Raw genomic sequence first — 18,334 nt, forward strand, 5'->3', positions numbered from 1 at the left:
GCATGTTTAATATTCTCTTCTCAATTTTATTAAAAAAGGTATTAGTTTGCTTTTTAATTTAATGGCTATTTTTGCCTTGTTTCTTTTGAATAATAATAAAATCAAATTGATAAAGTTGAATGCACAAAAGTTCCATAATAAATACTAATGTGAGTCATTTTCAAACTGCAAAAAGGAGAATGCAGATTGAAAAATACAGGATCCCTAAATAGGTAGTCTATAAGTTACAAAAGAAAGTAAAATTTCTAAGAACAAAACAAGAAATAATCTTTAATGATAGTCTAAAGCTTTTCTGCAATCCATTAACAACATCCTGATGACCTCTCCCAGATGGTAAAGGGGTGTTGCATGAGGGCGTCAGCACCTCCTACATCAGGACACTGAAGCCTAGAGACAGAATCGAGTTGTTCCACAAAAGGTAAGCTGAAGACCACCTCCAAGATTTGCTGTGTACCTAAGAGAATAATGAAGCAAGAAACTATAGTTTTAAGGATATATATCAGTGTGCATATACACAAAAACACACTATAAATACCATGTCGGTGTATAAGGCAACCAACCATTTTTTATGTGAAAATGTAGGTTTAGAGGTTTGTTTGCCATATAAGACCCCTCCCATTTATTAAGGTAAATAACACTATCAGTTGATGTAAGCCCAAGCAATTGTGAGGTCATTTTAAAAACATTTTTAAACAATTAAAATCCTAAAAATTCATAATCATAAGTTTGTTGATGATGTCTTGTGATATATTTGTAAGGAAATCATCATATGGATCAAATTTCTAACCTGATGGTGTGTCAATTTCTGCTTCTACTTCTTCTTTTGTAAAGTTTACTGCTTTTAACTTTAACAAAGCTTAGTGTGGCCATGATAGGTTCTTGTGACAACTGTATTTGAATAATGGTACTCTGGATAAAGCTAGTAACGAATTGAGAGGTCGCTTATCCTAATGTCTAATTACGGTAATTACCATACGTTTCACAAATCATCTGATGATTATGCTCATATGCAATTAAACAATATTCATCAGAGTAAGGCATCTGACTATTAGATGTCCTTTAGTTAGTCGATGTCTTAAAAAAAATGCTTAAACAGTTTTATTTTAAATCTTAAGTGTTCCTGAGTTCCACCTGCCTGATGAAGGGCGTTCACCAATCATTCTTATTGGGGCTGGAAGTGGTGTTGCGCCTCTGCGTGGGATTTGGCAGCACTATCACTACCAGTACAACATTAATCACACAGGTAGGAGTGTTTACATTTTCTGATGCTGGTAAAAAGAGTATGCATTAGTTAATAAAGTGATGAGGGACAGCATTTTCCTAAACACCATCATTTTTGCTACTTCTGAATTCATGATTTTTATTACACCTTGCAACAATGCATAAAACTTTATAATGAATTACAGCTAAATATCATCTCTTCCTTTCATTACTTTCATTTCCCTGTTGCCTGCTAGCCTGCTCCCCCCCCTCTCACCTGTCCAGCAAGTATAAGGTTCTACACAAGTATTGTGTATATTTCTTCTGAGAAATATATTATGAATCCTGCAATGCTAAATTGTTGTCTGTATAAATATAAAAAAAACCCTGCTAGATATTTTAAAATTGGTTTCCAACAAACTGGTCTGCAAGCATCAACACAGAATACGTATGATCATTTTCACAGACTAACATACGTATTTACATTCAACCCTCAGTATTGTTATTTGTAATGTACATAAATGAAATAACCTTAGTTTTTTAATGGTTTGTAAGGTGAAAAGGTTGACAATCATGTTTATTTCTTTAACACAGGTCAGCGGCGCAAAATAACACTCTACTTTGGATGCCAAACCCGAGCTAATAACCTTTATGCAGAAGAAAAGGCTGCCATGTGTCGAGCCAAAGTACTGAAGGAAACCTATCTGGCACTATCCAGGGAACCTAAGATGCCTAAGGTAAGGATGGCATCTGACTAGTTAGAGAGAGAGAGAGAGAGAGAGAGAGAGAGAGAGAGAGAGAGAGAGAGAGAGAGAGAGAGAGAGAGAGAGAAATTCATATGACCTTAGGGCTTCACTGAATGTGGCTTAAATAAAAGTTTATGGGTTCAGTATAGATTTTGATTCAGTGAAATTCTATCTCTCTTTCTTATACGTATAGATATTGATAGATGGATATGTAGCAAATACCAAAATAAACTGCTATGTATTTTTTGCTACATTTTGAATTATATGATTATATATTCCATATTCACTTCCATCTGTTTTGTAGTTATTGTGATCATGCTTATAAGACAGATTCCAGTGTATTGTATAACCAATTGTCTCTCTCATTTTCAGACCTACGTTCAGGATCTGTTGCTCGTGAATGGGAAAGAAGTCTACAAACAGCTGGTGGTGAAAGAAGGACATGTCTACATATGTGGTAGTGAAAGCATGGCAGATGGTGTCTCCATGACACTCCTATCTATAATCCAAGATCATGGGAAGAAGACTCTTATGCAAGCAAAAAATGTCATTCAAAAAATGAAGGCAAGTATTAAATATTACTGTTACTGCTTCCTAAGCAAAAGTAATTCTATGGAGTTTGTATTGTGAAATATTAATTATATTATAAAAAGATGTAACTTTGACAGATGGGAAAAATATGAATTTTGTGTTAGTCAGTTCAGCCCAGTACCATTGACAAATTAGTCTTTTGTGCCTTTAGATCCTGATTGCAATAGTAAGACACACATCAACCCTATTTACAGAATGTACAATATTTAACTAACAAATATCTATCACAGGATGAACATCGCTACCATGAAGAAGTTTTTGGTAATGGATCAACATTATAGCACAAAGGAGTAACAGAGTCAGGAATTTGACAAAAGGAGCATTACCTGGGAGCAAATCCTTGTGGTCTTCACTCAGGTAATGACTCAACAGTATAGCACAATGGAGCACCAGAGATGGGATGCTTACAATAGGAGCATTACCTGGGAGGAAATCCTTTGTGGTCTTAGCTCTCCATTCCCACATGAAATGTATTCATATCATTAATAAAAGCTTATCTTTGTCTTTAGCTATGCAGGTAACACTGCATGATTGTAAGGCATCAAAATGGGAAAATTAACGTTCCATCAAAGAAACATTGTGAAGAGAAAGAACCACAGCTTCTGTTGTTAATTTAGAATAGTCTGAAGGCAAAAGAAAAAAAACCTTGAATTTTGCTAATTAATAGTTAAATGGACAATAACCTGAGTAACTTGTGGAACAGTCAAATGGTCATGAACTTGCTTGACAAGTTTCCACAGAATAAACCAAAAGACAGCAAAGATGATAGGGCTCTGTGTAAGTGCATATTTCAAATACTTAGTAATAGAATATATATCATTGATGATAATGCAAACAAAAAACTGAATAAATAGATTAAGGAAAGTTTGCTTAAATGTATTGTTAAACAATAGAAATAGAAAGAACACTTTTTATTTATATTTATACTCAAACTAGCACTCAAATGGCTTGCCTACACTATGATTACCACTGTGGATCAGTGAGACCAGTCATTATTCTACATAGAAAACAACATAGAAAGAATATAAAAATGGCAAAACGCTACAAGAAGCTACAAATATACAACATTGTCTATAGTTACTTCTTGGCATGGAACTTTCTTCCACTAAACTAGAAATTTTATAGCTATTAAAATTATCGGTGATATCAGAGAAAATATTGACCAGTCTGTATTTGTTGACTTGGTACAGTACTTGAATAATGTCGAGATCTATAAGGAATCAAATTCTATCTTTTGTAAAATTCACACAAATTATATTTTCGCTGTAAGTCTGAAATGCAAATAAATATTTTTTTATAATATAAAGGCATTTTTATACCCTGTTCTTTTATAATGAAACTCATGATGAGAGTAATTCATAATGATAGTAGATATTATCATTGATTTTATGTCACTTGAGCTGACAGAAATGGATTTTCACATTATATATGGACCAATCAGCTTGGATAGTTATATAATGGGATCTTTGTACTCATTGTTCCCTTTAGATATCATTGGATAAAAAGCCCTTTGCAATTTTTCCTCAAAAGTCCTCATCTGATAAGAGTCATACCTCACTTAACAGACTTGACTCATTCCAGAAGCCTGCCCTTTGACTGAACTGTCCATAAACCTGAGCAAATTTTTCCCATACAAGATGAATTGTAATTAGATTTATCTATTCCAAAACTCCAAAAGTACAACAAATAAAAGGATTTTAACTCAAATTTAAGAAACCTACCTTGTGAAATTAAAAAATCAACCAAAGAAAAGAGATGAAACAACAGGAAATTTACTCTCACCTCACCTGTAATTGCAACTGAAGGCCTATACGAAAGGTAAAGAGAGATGTCGTTTGGAAAGGGAGTCCCCTTCTATAAAAACCGATTTTTCACAAGACTGTTTCCTTTCTAACTAAAAATCTGTCCAATGTTTTTTGTTTTTGCTTGCATTTTAAAATGTCCCTGAAGTGAGAGATGGCACTGTTATGCAGCAGGTTCATAACATGGTTTGCCACCATTTATCAGTGATATTTTCCAAGGAAACATTACACTTTCCGCTAGTGTGCTCATTTCTTATATTAAGATGTCCTCCCTTCCCTCCTCCTTTTCCTCTGAAGAAAATTCTACAGCTGCTGTCTGTTGCTGATCCCTATGAAGGTCCTGTGTTGAGCTCTTCTTGGTTCTCCTCCACATCGTCAGTCACATATGACCCCATGGACTTTCCCAAAGACACAATATCCTTCTTAACAGATTCAGCCTCAAAACTTTCCAAATATCCTGCTATATCTGCCACAATACCTTCCAGGCAATTTAATGGTCCTGTAAGGGATCCTCTTGGATTTGTCTGTGAGACTTATGCAATGAAGGATGTTTAAGTGCTTTATCCAAAATTCTCTCACTCACCTCTGTATCATAAGTCACTTCAAAGCACCTGAATCACTTCTTTTTGTTATGGTAAAATATCTACTGAGTGACACTTGCAATTTACAATTTTTTTGCACTGTAAAAGTAACTCATTCCCGCTTTGACACTTCAGAAAAGAGAACCACTGTCCAGTTGTTTTATCATCTTCCCACTACTACCTCCTCCTGTCCCTGGATCCACATGGCCCTCTCTCAATCACCCATGCCTGAGGGGATTCTGTCTCCTCACAATCCTGGCCAGCCATGCGCCTCATTCTACCAAACAGCTTCGTAAATTGAATTTTTTGCTCATACACGGAAACAAAGTTCTTTGAAAATTTACTTCATATAACAAAAATACAAACAATGCATCATTCATATGCTAAGGATATGATCCAGCTAAAATCATATTTGATCATAACATGAAATTTTCCAAAGCAATGACATGAGGAAATGCTTGACACAATCACATCACATAATATGAATCACTCTTCTTCAGCCTGTTCCTACTGCATGCAAATAACATATTTAGCAAATATAATATAGATTAACCAAATCAGCATCTGCAAAATACTTTCATCAAAAGGAAATAAAAAAATTGAGTTATTGATACAAAAATATTTACTGAATAACAAAGATACACAAACTTTTATCATGGAAAAGTAAATCTTTAGCCATTCAAGTTGTACCATTATCACAATTATTACAGTGAATGCAAAATACTTACATAACACTAAAGATTTTCTGAAAAGAATGCTCATTGTATATAAGCATGACAAAACAGCTGAGAACTTGTTACAGTACTGGGAATTAGGTACCAAAAAACTGGACATTAGATCATATCTTCATGAGTCAACCAAATATTCAAAGACATTTTCCATACTTCACAATTAAATTTCTCTGGTTACACACGTCTTAAAACTGATTCATGGTCGAAGGCCTTCTGCCATTAAGATTAGCCCCTGTTTCCCCTTTTTTTTTTTTTAATTCACTGACTCATTGAAGCAATAAACTTACAATCATCCTATTGATGATTTGGAGAGAACAGATTATAAAAATGAAGTACAGTACTGTTAAAATTGCAAATATTCCCTTACCAGAAGGGGCTGACCCTAGCACCAAATAATGTGTGTGCAATCAATAAAGTCATGAATAAATAAAACAATGTACACAATACTGAATGGAGATCAAGTAATGCCTACTATGATAACTGATAACTATGATCTTTCCAAAACAAACAAAAATATAAGTGATTAATTCCAGTAATAATGGAGCAAAATCTTAGCAATTTTACCTATAGAAATAGGAAAGGAAGAAAAAGAAAACAGAACATGGTGAGGTGAGCAGTGAATGAAAATATAAATTTTCATAATAAAATTTATTATTTGGATACTTACCTACTGTTAAATTTAGCTATATCTCCCTGACGATTAGACGAGTCGGTATTCAAACAAACAAATCGAATGGCTGCCCGAATGACTGTCTAGTTTACCTGTTCTCCACCAGGTGTGTTTCGTATGTTTTAGCTCTTGTCAGAATTCTCCTTGACAGCCCACTAAGTTGTGGGGAGGCTGGGTGGGTCTACTTTAACAGTAGGTAAGTATCCAAATAATAAATTTTATTATGAAAATTTATATTATTTGAGATGAATCTTACCTACTGTTAAATTTAGCTGATTCCCACATTAGGAAGAGGATGGTGGGTAGTGCAGCTAGACAAAATTCCGCTCAGCCATTCGAGCTAAAGATTTCTTATACAAAATCCACAACATTCTCACCTGATCTAGAATCCTTGGTGGATTTTACTACCACCAGAAGTTGGATTCCATTCAGGGAGCAAGGCTCTCATACGTATGCAGCAAAGAGTAGCCTTGTGGAGAAAACTGCTTCAATTCAGTCAGCATGAAACGCAAGCGGTATGTGGGAACCCTGTGCCTGGGTCCAAAAGCTCTATAAAACGAGTCACTTAAAATAAATACTTTTACAATATAAAGGTACGCTCCTACACAAAATTTGTACCTTCATGCTCCCCATAATAATAAAACCCAGAATTTAAACAAAAGTTCTACTGTGACACATCAATCCTATTCTGGAGCGACAAATTGACTTAAACACTAAATGAAGTTTTAACTGCTGCTCACATTAGGAATGTTTAACTTCAATAAATGTAGAAGATATGGAGCTTGTTCTCATGCACTAGCCTATCCAATATGTCAGAGAGGACTTTGTGTTCCTTGACAAAGTTTCTAAAAATCACAACACAAAAGGTTAACTTAACCTTCACAAATAAGTACATTCTAGGTTTTCTAAAACCACAAAACTAAAGTTAACTTTGCCTTCAAGTTTAACCAATGGTACAGGCATTATAAGTTAACTTTGCCTTCAAGTTTAACCATTGACAAAGGCGTTATAAGTTTCTAAAATTCACAAACAAAAGGTTAACTTTGCCTCTTCCAGGCTTAACCTTCACAAATGCATTCTAGGTTTTCTAACACCACAAAACAAAAAGTTAACTTTGCCTTCAAGCTTAACCATTGGCAAAGACAGCTAGGTTCTAAAACCACAAAACAAAAGGTTGATTTTTGCCTCTTCTAGGCTAATCTTTGACCACATCATCTGTTTTTCTTAAGGGGGCCGGCCGGCTAATGCCGTTTTTTAACGACAGGACTTTGACATTCATACCACTTAATACGGTGACTTGGGACATCTCCAAACCGCATATGATTTTCGCCTCTGACCTTCAGTTTTGTGACGCCAGGGCAATTTTATCCCGAAAATAACCATTTTTCAAATTCTATCTCCTCCCTTGATATTTAATATTAAGACCTGGGATTACTACCATATAAAGACCTGATGTTGACCTCCAATCAAATGGAGAGTTTTTTTTCTAAAAGTCATTTTTTTGCTAGATATGAATTTTTCAATATGGTAAAAAAAATAAATCCTGTAAATCACGAGAAAAAAATTTATAAAAAAAAGACGAAACAAAAATTGGAAAAAAGGGCTCTATTTGATTGTTCTATAATGTCTTTCTGAGTTATATACCAAATTCCAATGTTATAGCTTTAAAACTAAGTGACGAGATAGATTTTGAAGGTCAATAAGTATAGTTTTGAGATACGGGCGTTCAAAGTTTTCCTTCGTATTTCTATAAAGACAATGTTAATAAATAATGATTATTATGAATGTATATTTCTTTTTTGTGTATTAATAAACCAAAACTATTTTATATATCATAATTTAATCATAAATGATGATCCCTTTGCTCATATATCGTAGCCTGGGGCACTGCTTGAGGCAAGATGGGGCACTCATTCCTATGTAACCCCCTCTCTCCCCTTCACTAACTCGGCTTATTACAGCGAATTTTCTTCTGTATGTTAGCGAGATGTTTTCCTTGTATTTTCCTCTTTGGCATGATGACATTCTTCCCGAAACAAAGATAAACAAACGTAAATGCAAGAGAATGTCAGAGGTGAAACTCGAAGATAAATCATGATTATTATGAATTTCATATTCCATTTTGGGTATTAAAAAACCAAAACTATGTTATTTATCATAAATGAAGATCTCTTTGCTCAAAGATCGTAGCCTTGGGCACAGTGTGACATGTGCTGTCAGGCAAGAAGGGGGCGTTACTAGGCAACCCTCCCCTCTCTCTTCCCTAACTACGCGTATATTATGATATTCTGTAATAATACTTGAGTGATTTTTCTTCGTCTGTATGTTAGCGACATGTTTTCCTTGTCTTTTCCTCATTGGCATGATGAACTTCTTGCCGAAACATACATAAACATACGTAAAAGCAAGTGAATGTCACGAGGTGAAACTCGAACGTGTAATCTACTTGAAGTCTATGGTCCAACTGATTCATGATTGAACCAGTACCAGATACTCACTTCTGTGAGCCACGGAATCTCTACAGATGCCATTTCTCACAATTTCTTTGCCAATAATTATCAAAATTTACGATAACAGAAGAAATATTGCATTTTCTTGTACGGATGAATGTTTTAGGCTTATTGAGTCATGTTTACTAATTACCCTGTAACTACGAAAGTAAGAGGAATTTTGACGAAATATTTCGTATACGTATTCTCAATTGCCATATGAAGCTCCATGAATTTTTTCATGACTTTGCATTTTTCGCCTTATACCACCATATATAGGGGTTCCGGCCGGCCCCCTTAAAACCACAAAACCAAAGGTTAACTTTGCCTCTTCCAGCATTTACCTTTGATAAAGATGTTCAAGGTTTCTAAAAGGATAATAAAAATGTTTTAGGTTTAACCTTTAAATTTAAATGCCCAACAGGATAGAGAAGTTTCCTCTTTTTCCCCCCAAGGGGTTACATTGGAATTCTTACAGGAAACTGTAAAGCATAGCTTTAACATCACCCTCAGCTCTAAGGCAGAAAGCTAAAATAGCATTCCCTTTACACCAGCTTAAAGAAGGGTGCTGACAATAAATTTACTTATTAACCACTGCTAAATAAAAGGTTTTACAGTAAATTCAAATAAAGTTTAGACCCGCATCTAAACTCCAGAGAGACTGATATAGAGATGAAGGGGCTTCCATCTCAACACCTTACAGTGCTAGTCCTCGGCAAGATCTAAAAGTACTTGATGCAATACCGAGGAAAGGACGTATGGAACGATAACTTTGGAAGTAGACAGTGAAAAGTCTTATCTCCTCTAAGCAGAAAACATTGACGTCTACAAGGTTCCAGGTGCTGAAAATTCCTCCAGAATGGTACCCTCAGCAGCACACAGACCACTGCTTCTGACCCCAGGCCATGGCAGTTTTAAATTAAGGACAGATCCTATGATAACTTGAAAATCTTATTATTGGGAGGGGACATTCTGACATCTCCAAGCAGTTAAGGAGATGCCTGTGTTAATGGAACTGTATGGAATTGTGTAGTAGAGTTGATTTTTTCTCAATGGAAGAATGAGACATCTACCAAGAGCATTGGAAATTCTGAAAATTTTTTGCCCTGAAGCTACAAGGACTCTACAGAGACTAAGCAATTCTTGAACTTGAAATTGCTCAATAGAATTCAGAGTAGTTACGAGGGGCAGGCCTGTGAGTCTGAATTAGGTAAAAATTTAAGGAAACATCCACTGCTCAAGCCTGAGGGCCAAAAAAGTAGTAACAATCATTCGGATGTCCCTGTTCATCTACATGCTAGGAAGCTAAATGAGTGTTCCTTAAATCCACACCAAGTGCCAAACTTACGGATGTAAAGGCCCTTGTAGGCAGTTGTTCTTCCTGAATCCCCAATCGCTAAAACACTGTCCTTCCATAGAATGAATGATCAAACCGATATGTTGTTTCATTTCACTCAAAGCAGCAAACTTCCCACAAAGACTGTGTTTCTGACCGGGAATAAACCTGCTAAGCATCCTGATGTCTTTCCACTGCCCTGACATCTAAAAAGTTTTACCAGTTGTAGTGTTGACCATTCTATGTTGCACGAAAGTGTAATGACACTAGTTAAAATGAAGTATTTATGATAAAACAAAGTTTTATGAATACTTACCTGGCAGTTATATATATATTTTAAGGCCCACCCACCTCCCCTCAGGAGACAGGTCGGGCAAGAGATGATCTGAGGAATAGAAAATGGGAGTGATTCCAGGCACCACCCTGTAAGGGTTGTTAACCACCTAACCTGACACCTGCCACTCGGCGGTTGCCGCGAGTTTTGAAAAATCTGCCAGACCGATAGAGACTATAGCTATATATATATATAACTGCCAGGTAAGTATTCATAAAACTTTGTTTTATCATAAATACTTCATTTTTATGAATAGAACTTACCTGGCAGTTATATATATATAGCTGATTCACACATTTGGAGGTGGGTGAAAGACAGCCAACATCGTTGGGAAACAACTAAAAGTTGTAGGTAATAACCTTGATTCCTTACCTGCTAAGGTAGCTGACTTCAAAGGTTCCTGCCTCTTGAGTCGCTTTCCCTTAGGAGCGCCAGCAAGGATGAGACCTGTTATGCTGAAACTACTCAATAGAGTCTGTCAAACGGGGCGAGACCAACAACGTGACTAGACTTCGGCACTACCTATTCCCCTTTCAATTATCTGCAACCTTACTCAACCCAACCACCTAACCTTGCAGACTAGATATCTACCTATCTAGCTAGACTGAGGGTGCTGACCCAACCAGACCACTCCTCAGACAACCATAAAAACACAAACCTCAAATAAAAGGTATATCATACTAAAAGTTAAGGTTGAGGGGAGGTAGTAACTCCTTCGCCTAATAACGAAGACGTAGCTACGTATGGGCCCAAAGAGTAACACTTCTCGTAATCTACTCTTACCTCTCTGGGGTAATGAGAAGCGAATACAGAGTTGCTCCTCCAAAATGTTGAGTCCATTATTTGTCTAACTGACATGTTCTTCTGATATGCCAATGACGTTGAAATAGCCCTCACCTCATGGGCCTTCACTTTTAAGAGACCGAAGTTCTCCTCCTCACATAAGAGATGAGCTTCTCTAATTGTCTCTCTCAATAAGAATGACAATGCATTCTTTGAGAGGGGCCTTTGAGGATCCTTAACGGAACACCATAAAGCACTGGATGATCCTCTTAAATTTTTGGTTCGTGACAAATATGCCCTGAGAGCTCTCACTGGGCAGAGGAGTCTCTCCTCCTCTTGACCCACTAAGTTTGTGAGGTTAGGAACCTCAAACGTCCTCGGCCAGGGTTTGGATGGGTTCTCATTCTTAGCGAGGAAGTTGAGCCTTAAAGAACATACTGCTCCGTCTTGACTGAAGCCTACCTGCTTCTCCATCGCTTGAATCTCGCTGACCCTTTTTGCTGTGGCGAGAGCCAACAGAAATAACGTTTTCTTCGTCAAATCTCTAAGGGTCGCTTGCGAGATGGGTTCGAACTTCCTGCCGCATAAGAATTTCAAAACCACATCCAAATTCCAAGCCGGGGGTCTTATTGTGTGCTTAGTCGTTTCAAACGACTTCAAGAGATCCTTCAAGTCCGTATTTTGAGATAACTCCATTCCTCTATGCCTAAAGACTGCTGAAAGCATGCTTCTGTATCCTTTTATAGTGGATACGGCCAGCTTAGATTCTTGTCTGAGGAACAGAAGAAAATCAGCAATCTGATTCACAGAGGTAGTGGTTGAGGACACTTTGTTTCGTTTACACCAAGATCTAAATCCTCCCACTTCGATTGGTAGACTCTCTGAGAAGATACCCTCCTCGCTCTTGCGATTGCTCTCGCAGCTTGCGCAGAAAAGCCTCTCGCTCTGACAAGCTTCTCGATAGTCTGAATGCAGTCAGTTGTAGAGCAAGGGGGTTTTGATGATACCTCTCGAAGTGGGGCTGTCTGAAAAGCTTTGGACTTGGAGGAAGGCTTCTTGGAAAGTCCACTAGCATCTCCACTACCTCTGTGAACCACTCTCTTGCTGGCCAGAAAGGAGCTATCAGGGTCATTCTTCCTGTCTCGAGAAGGGCGAACTTCTTGATGACAAGACTGATGATCTTGAACGGGGGAAACGCATAAGTGTCCATCCCTGTCCAGTCCATCAAGAAGGCGTCCACTGCTATTGCTTCCCTGTCCGGGACCAGGGAGCAGTAGTTGGGGATTCTCTTGTTCCGGTTGGAGGCGAAGAGATCTATCGACGGTCTCCCCCATAACTTCCACAGTTCCTGGCAAACTTGAGGATTGAGGGTCCATTCTGTGGGAAGAACTTGCCCTTTCCTGCTGAGCATATCTGCCCTCACATTCTTCTGTCTCTGTACAAATCTCGTTAAAAGATTTACCCCATTCTCCTTTGTCCACAGAAGGAGCTCCCTTGCTGTTTCGTATAGAGACAGAGAATGAGTTCCTCCTTGCTTTTTTATGTACGCCAGGGCTGTGGTGTTGTCTGAGTTGACTTCTACTACTTTCCCCGAGACCGCATCTTAGAAGGCTTTCAAACCTAATAGGACGGCCATCAATTCTTTACTGTTGATGTGCCATCCTTTCTGTTGCACTTCCCAAGAGCCCGAGACCTCCTTGCTCCCCAGTGTTGCTCCCCAACCTGACTCCAAAGCATCTGAGAACAACACTAGGTCTGGGTTCTTCTTGTACAGGGATATTCCTTCCCCCAACTTCGCAGGATCCAGCCACCAACTTAACTGTTTTTTGACGTCTGCTGGAATGGGAAAGGAAAAGGAGTCCTGATTCTTCCTGTCCCAGACTCTTGAAAGGAAGTGTTGCAGAGGTCTGAGGTGCAACCTTCCCAGGGAGACAAACTGCTCGAGCGAGGAGAGGGTGCCCAGCAAACTCATCCAATCCCTCGCCAAGCACTTCTCTCTCCCTAGGAATTGCTGCACTTTTTCGAGGCACTTGTTCTGCCTCTCTTGAGAAGGAAAAGCCCGAAAAAGAGCTGAGTCCAGAACTATCCCCAAATAGAGAATTGTCTGACTCGGTTCCATCTGGGACTTCTCCTTGTTGATGATGAGACCCAGTTCTTGGGTCATCAGAAACGTCTTGTGCAAGTCCTCCAGACACTTGCTCTTTGATTGTGACCTTATCAGCCAGTCGTCCAGGTATAGGGATACTCTTATCCCTTCTTGATGAAGCCAAGCAGCCACGTTCGACATTACTCTTGTGAAGACTTGAGGGGCTGTGCTGAGGCCAAAACACAGGGCTCTGAACTGGAAACACCTGTCCTGAACCACGAATCTTGGGAATTTTCTTGAATTCAGGTGGATGGGGATATGAAAATAGGCGTCTTGTAAATCCAGACACCATCCAGTCCCCTGGACGGACTGCTGCCAGCACCGACTGAGTCGTCTCCATAGTAAATTTGGTCTTCTCTACAAAGACGTTCAGTGCGCTGACATCTAGAACGGGTCTCCATCCCCCCGAATTCTTGGGTACTAGAAACAGGCGATTGTAAAAGCCTGGGGATTCTAGTTCCAGTACAGGTTCTATGGCTCCCTTTCCCAGCATCTGGTCTACTAGATCTAGGAGAGCCTCTTGTTTCGCAGCGTCCGAGTATTGAGCCACTAAGGCTCTTGGGGTTCTCGAAAGTGGCGGCTTTTTCAAGAAAGGGATCTTGTAACCCTCCCTGACGACTGAGAGAGACCAGGTGTCCGCCCCCCTTTTCTTCCAGGCCTGCCAAAAGCATGACAGCCTTGCTCCTACTGCTGTCTGGAGGGCCTGTGACTCACTTTCTAGCACGGGATCTAAACAATCTCCTGCTTGCTCTTGCGCCTGTCTCCTGTCTTCTTCCTCTGAAGTCCGTCCTGGTCGGAGCCCTATCTCGAAAGGGCTGCAAGACCTTCTTTTCCTTCTTCTTTACCAAAGACTGACTCCCCGGTAGGCCCTTCCTTACGGAACGAGTCAGAAGATCCTGAGTGGCTTTCTGCGTTAGGGAATGGGTAATATCCCTGACCAGCGATTGAGGAAAGAGGTGTTCCGAGAGAGGGGCGTAAAGAAGTTCTGCCTTCTGCGCGATCGTAACCCCTTTGGTCGCGAAGGAGCACAACAGCGCCCTTTTCTTCAAAATCCCCGCTGTAAACAGGGAAGCCATCTCGTTCGCTCCATCCCTCAATGCCTTATCCATACACGCCATAATATACTAGTTAAATCCTCCATTCCTGTGGCCTGTATGGGTTCTGCTTTCCTGGCCAGAGCCCCAAGGGCCCAGTCCAAGAAGCTGAATACCTCGAAAGAACGAAATATCCCTTTAATGAGGTGGTCTAGCTCCGTCATGGACCACATCACTTTAGCGGAATTGAGGGCATGTCTCCTGGAAGAGTCCACAATCCCAGAGAAGTCCCCCTGGGAGGAGGCAGGTACTCCCAGGCCAAGAGCTTCTCCAGTCTCGTACCACATTCCCGCCTTAGACGCCAGCTTTGCCGGAGGAAAAGAAAAGGTAGTCTTCACCGCCTGTCTTCGTTCTTTCAACCAGTCTCCGATTCTTGCCATCGCCTTCTTAGCCGAAATCGGACAACTTCATCTTGATGAAGGCCGACTGCTTCTCTGACTTTTTCCTCACAAACTGCGACTGAGGAGAACGGGGAGCCGCTGGTTTAAACTCCTCTCCATACAGCTCAAGTAGGGAGCGAGAAAGCACTTTATAATCTGCAGCCGCATTAGAAGGTTTATCCTCATCTTCCGATATTTCTTCTAATTCCAGACTTCCTTCTATCTCCTTATCCCTATGGGTAGAAGGAACTAGTTCGGAAGTTCTATGTTGATCCAAGCTGCCGTGTGTACCTTCATCAAACTCTTCCTGATGAGCAACTGTGTCAGAGGAAAATTTCCGATTGTCGGAAGAATCCTGTCGTTGTGAACTGGAAGCATCCTGACGTCGAGAGGTCAAAGCGTCCTGGCGCCGAGAGGTTGGTAAATCCTGAGGCCGATCACTAGCAGCGTCCTTGCATCGAGCGCTAGATGTGTCTCGATTTCGGGAGCTGGATGCGTCCTTCCGTCAAGAGCTGGATGCGTCCTGTCGAAGAGCACTGTGAGTGTCCTTTCGCCGAGAGATGTATGCGTCTTGACACCGCGGGCTGGATGCGTCCTGGCGTCAATAGCTGGGTGCGTCCTGCCGCCTAGAGCTGGTTGCGTCCTGGAGATGAGCACTGGATGCGTCCTGCCGCGTAGAACTGGATGCGTCCTGTCCGCGAGCGCTGTATGCGTCTTGTCCGTGAGCGCTGCATGCGTCCTGGCGTCCCATTTTGAAGTCGTCTCGTTGAGTGAAAGACTGTCGGGAACGCGAACAGATGTTCTCCCTGAGAGGAGACCTGAAGGTGTCGTCGTGCCGAGCAACCAAGTCCGTACCTCTGCATCTAGAAGATGGAGAAGAGAGGCGACGAGAACCAGGCTTAACAAGGCGTTGAGAATCAGGAGAAGTAGCCTGAACGGAGCCAGATCCCTCACAGTGCCGAGAGACGGAAGGTTTAGCGAGAGGAGAGAGCCGTAACTTTCTTACGTCGCGCGAACAGTGCTGATCAAAATCCTGACAAGTTAAGGAACCCCGCTCCTTCTTACGCGCTGTAGAAACCTCTACCGGAGTTTCATCCCTTGATCTCTTCACCGGTAGCTTGTCGTCCTTACGTCTGCCCGACTGGGGAGGAGGGCGGCTAAAGGCTTCCACTAGCGAAGTCAGCTGTTCTAGCATGACAGCCATGAAAGATCTCGTTACCGCTGCTGGGTCCTGCGGTTCCAAAGGGGACGGGTGTCAAGCAATGCTGGAAGACGGAGAAGGTTCTCTTGAGAATTCCCCGTAATCTGATTGGAAAGGAGATCTCTCTTGTCTCCATGCGTCCTGCGGAGAAAAATCCTCTCTAGGTCTCGCCCTTTTCGCAGGAGAGGCGTCCAAGTCGTCGTCAGAAGGAAACGGTTCCGGGCTACTCCATCTACTCGAATGGGGCGAGCGATAACGAGTCTGATCAGGACACTATTTCCAACTTCTCTTGAGCGGCCTTGACTCCTCATACTGCCATCTGCGTCTTGGAGAGGGGCTCGGAGAAGACGCTACCACTTCCGACACGCCTTTCCTGTGGCGGTCATAAGTAGCCTGGGAAAACGCAACAGGACTACTTGAGGCGACGGCTGACCGAGGATCAGTTCCTCTCACCCCCTTACGGTCATCGACGTACCTTCTCCCCTGGTCCTGGGAGCTTGGTAGAGGTCTAGGCCTAGGGGCATGACAGGATCGATCAGTCACCACCTCCACTGCACTTTCACAAGCACTATCACTTATTTCACCTTCACTCTTACCTTGTTTAAAGGCTGCAAGTTGATCCTTGAGAACTTGCATCTCAGCCGCCATTTTGACGAACTGAGGGTCATCCAACGTAGCTACAGGTCATGTTACAGAAGGAGCTACTACCTCAGGAACAGGTTCAACTACTACAGGGGTTGAGGGAATAGAAAGGTCTATGCTAGCATCACTTCCAGACCTAGATTTAGATTGAGATTTAGAGGCCCTCCTGACTTTATCTAACTCCAATCTACACACATAGCATTTCATATCCAACCATTGTTTCTCATCCAAAACCTCGCATTCTTTACATCTTTTATCCAAAGCACAATCAAAATCCCTACACCCCAAACAAACAGTGTGAGGATCAACCGAAGCCTTCGGCAATCCCACCTTACACTCCTCATTCACACACACTCGAAACTGTTTCTAAGACATCGCAAATCAAAGAACAATCCAAAGAATAATCCAAAAACACAAGCCAAAAAGCGATTGCCAATCCACAGAATACGTCACCAATTAGTAGAAATACAGCGACACAGGGAAGCGAGCGAAAAACCCGACGGCGGACTAGCAACAATGTTGACAGTCCAACCGGCAGAGATGATCTCAGGAATAGAAAATGGGAGTGATTCCAGGTACCACCTGTAAGGGTTGTTAACCACCTAACCGGACACCTACCACTCGGCGGTTGCCGCGAGTTTTGAAAAATCTGCCGGACCGATAGAGACTATAGCTATATATATATATAACTGACAGGTAAGTTCTATTCATAAAACTCAGTGTTGCATGACAGAGGGAAAAGACCAAAACTTGGACTTAGGTTTAAGAACAAAATGGACAATTTCTGTTACAGAGTCCCTCCTACAGTCCTGGAGCCAAAGTTGGTTCTGGATTACTTACAAATTTAATGAACGTTATTTGTAAGTCGTAATTCTCACACTGAACCTGTACAATAATTGAGCATGATTATCTGAAAATATCCCATAAGGCCATGTTTCCTAATGAGGAAAAGCCCTTACCATATAGGAAGTTTCCTTCAGGTCTAAAATTTTTTAAGCAGCACATGCCTATTCATCTTGACCAACAAGCATGCACAATTAAGTATCATCCCCACAATAACTAATAAGAATGGGGATATAAAGAATTAACAATATAATGCATAGAAATTGGGCCAGAAGAAGTAACAGGTCCTTGGCCTTTGGAATACTGTTGACAGAGTTGGCTAACATGAATCACTGATTCAGTAGAAGTGACTTGCTCCTAAAGTTGACACCATCTACCGATGGGCAACAAGTCCCTGACATAACTTATAGAGGGCAGCACAGTAACCTAAACAAAGTGGACAGAACAGCAATACCTTCTAGTAAAAATATCTTTAAGGAACTTGCATGACTGTGGATGTGTGGTAAGTGGAATACATTCTGCATGTGTACCACAAGTCTGACCGTTCTTTGGCAAGGCACTAAAACCATGCTAGAAAACCAGCACGTATATGGGCAGACACTTAGACACTTACTGTTATTCAGTTTCCAAACGACCAAGAATATGTCCAATTACTTATGGGTGTCTTCCTAAAGAATTACCCTTGGACCATCATTCCCCCTATATACAATCTCCTACTAAGAGAGACATGAGAGATTTCTGCTGAAGACAAGGGAAGCTATAAGA

General features: G+C 40.7%; 1 protein-coding gene and 1 long non-coding RNA gene across 2 annotated transcripts in view; one reads left to right on the forward strand and one right to left on the reverse strand.

Moving 5' to 3' along the window:
• LOC135208564 (nitric oxide synthase, salivary gland-like) overlaps positions 1–3,843 on the forward strand; it is a 33,461-nt gene extending 29,618 nt beyond the window's left edge. The window contains exons 22-26 of the mRNA XM_064240887.1: positions 331–418; positions 1,116–1,243; positions 1,795–1,937; positions 2,319–2,510; positions 2,768–3,843. Coding sequence (XP_064096957.1) covers positions 331–418; positions 1,116–1,243; positions 1,795–1,937; positions 2,319–2,510; positions 2,768–2,818 — 602 coding nt within the window. The 3' untranslated portion in view covers positions 2,819–3,843. The remainder of the gene's footprint in view (positions 1–330; positions 419–1,115; positions 1,244–1,794; positions 1,938–2,318; positions 2,511–2,767) is intronic.
• LOC135208565 (uncharacterized) lies at positions 6–10,475 on the reverse strand. Its single transcript, XR_010313190.1, has 2 exons — positions 4,325–10,475; positions 6–1,268 (listed from the first exon to the last, which is right to left on the reverse strand). It is a non-coding gene; the product is annotated as an uncharacterized LOC135208565 (long non-coding RNA).
• Between the last annotated feature and the right edge of the window lie 7,859 nt (positions 10,476–18,334).

The sequence above is a fragment of the Macrobrachium nipponense genome, chromosome 35 (assembly GCF_015104395.2).
Source record: "Macrobrachium nipponense isolate FS-2020 chromosome 35, ASM1510439v2, whole genome shotgun sequence".
Taxonomy (NCBI): domain Eukaryota; kingdom Metazoa; phylum Arthropoda; class Malacostraca; order Decapoda; family Palaemonidae; genus Macrobrachium; species Macrobrachium nipponense.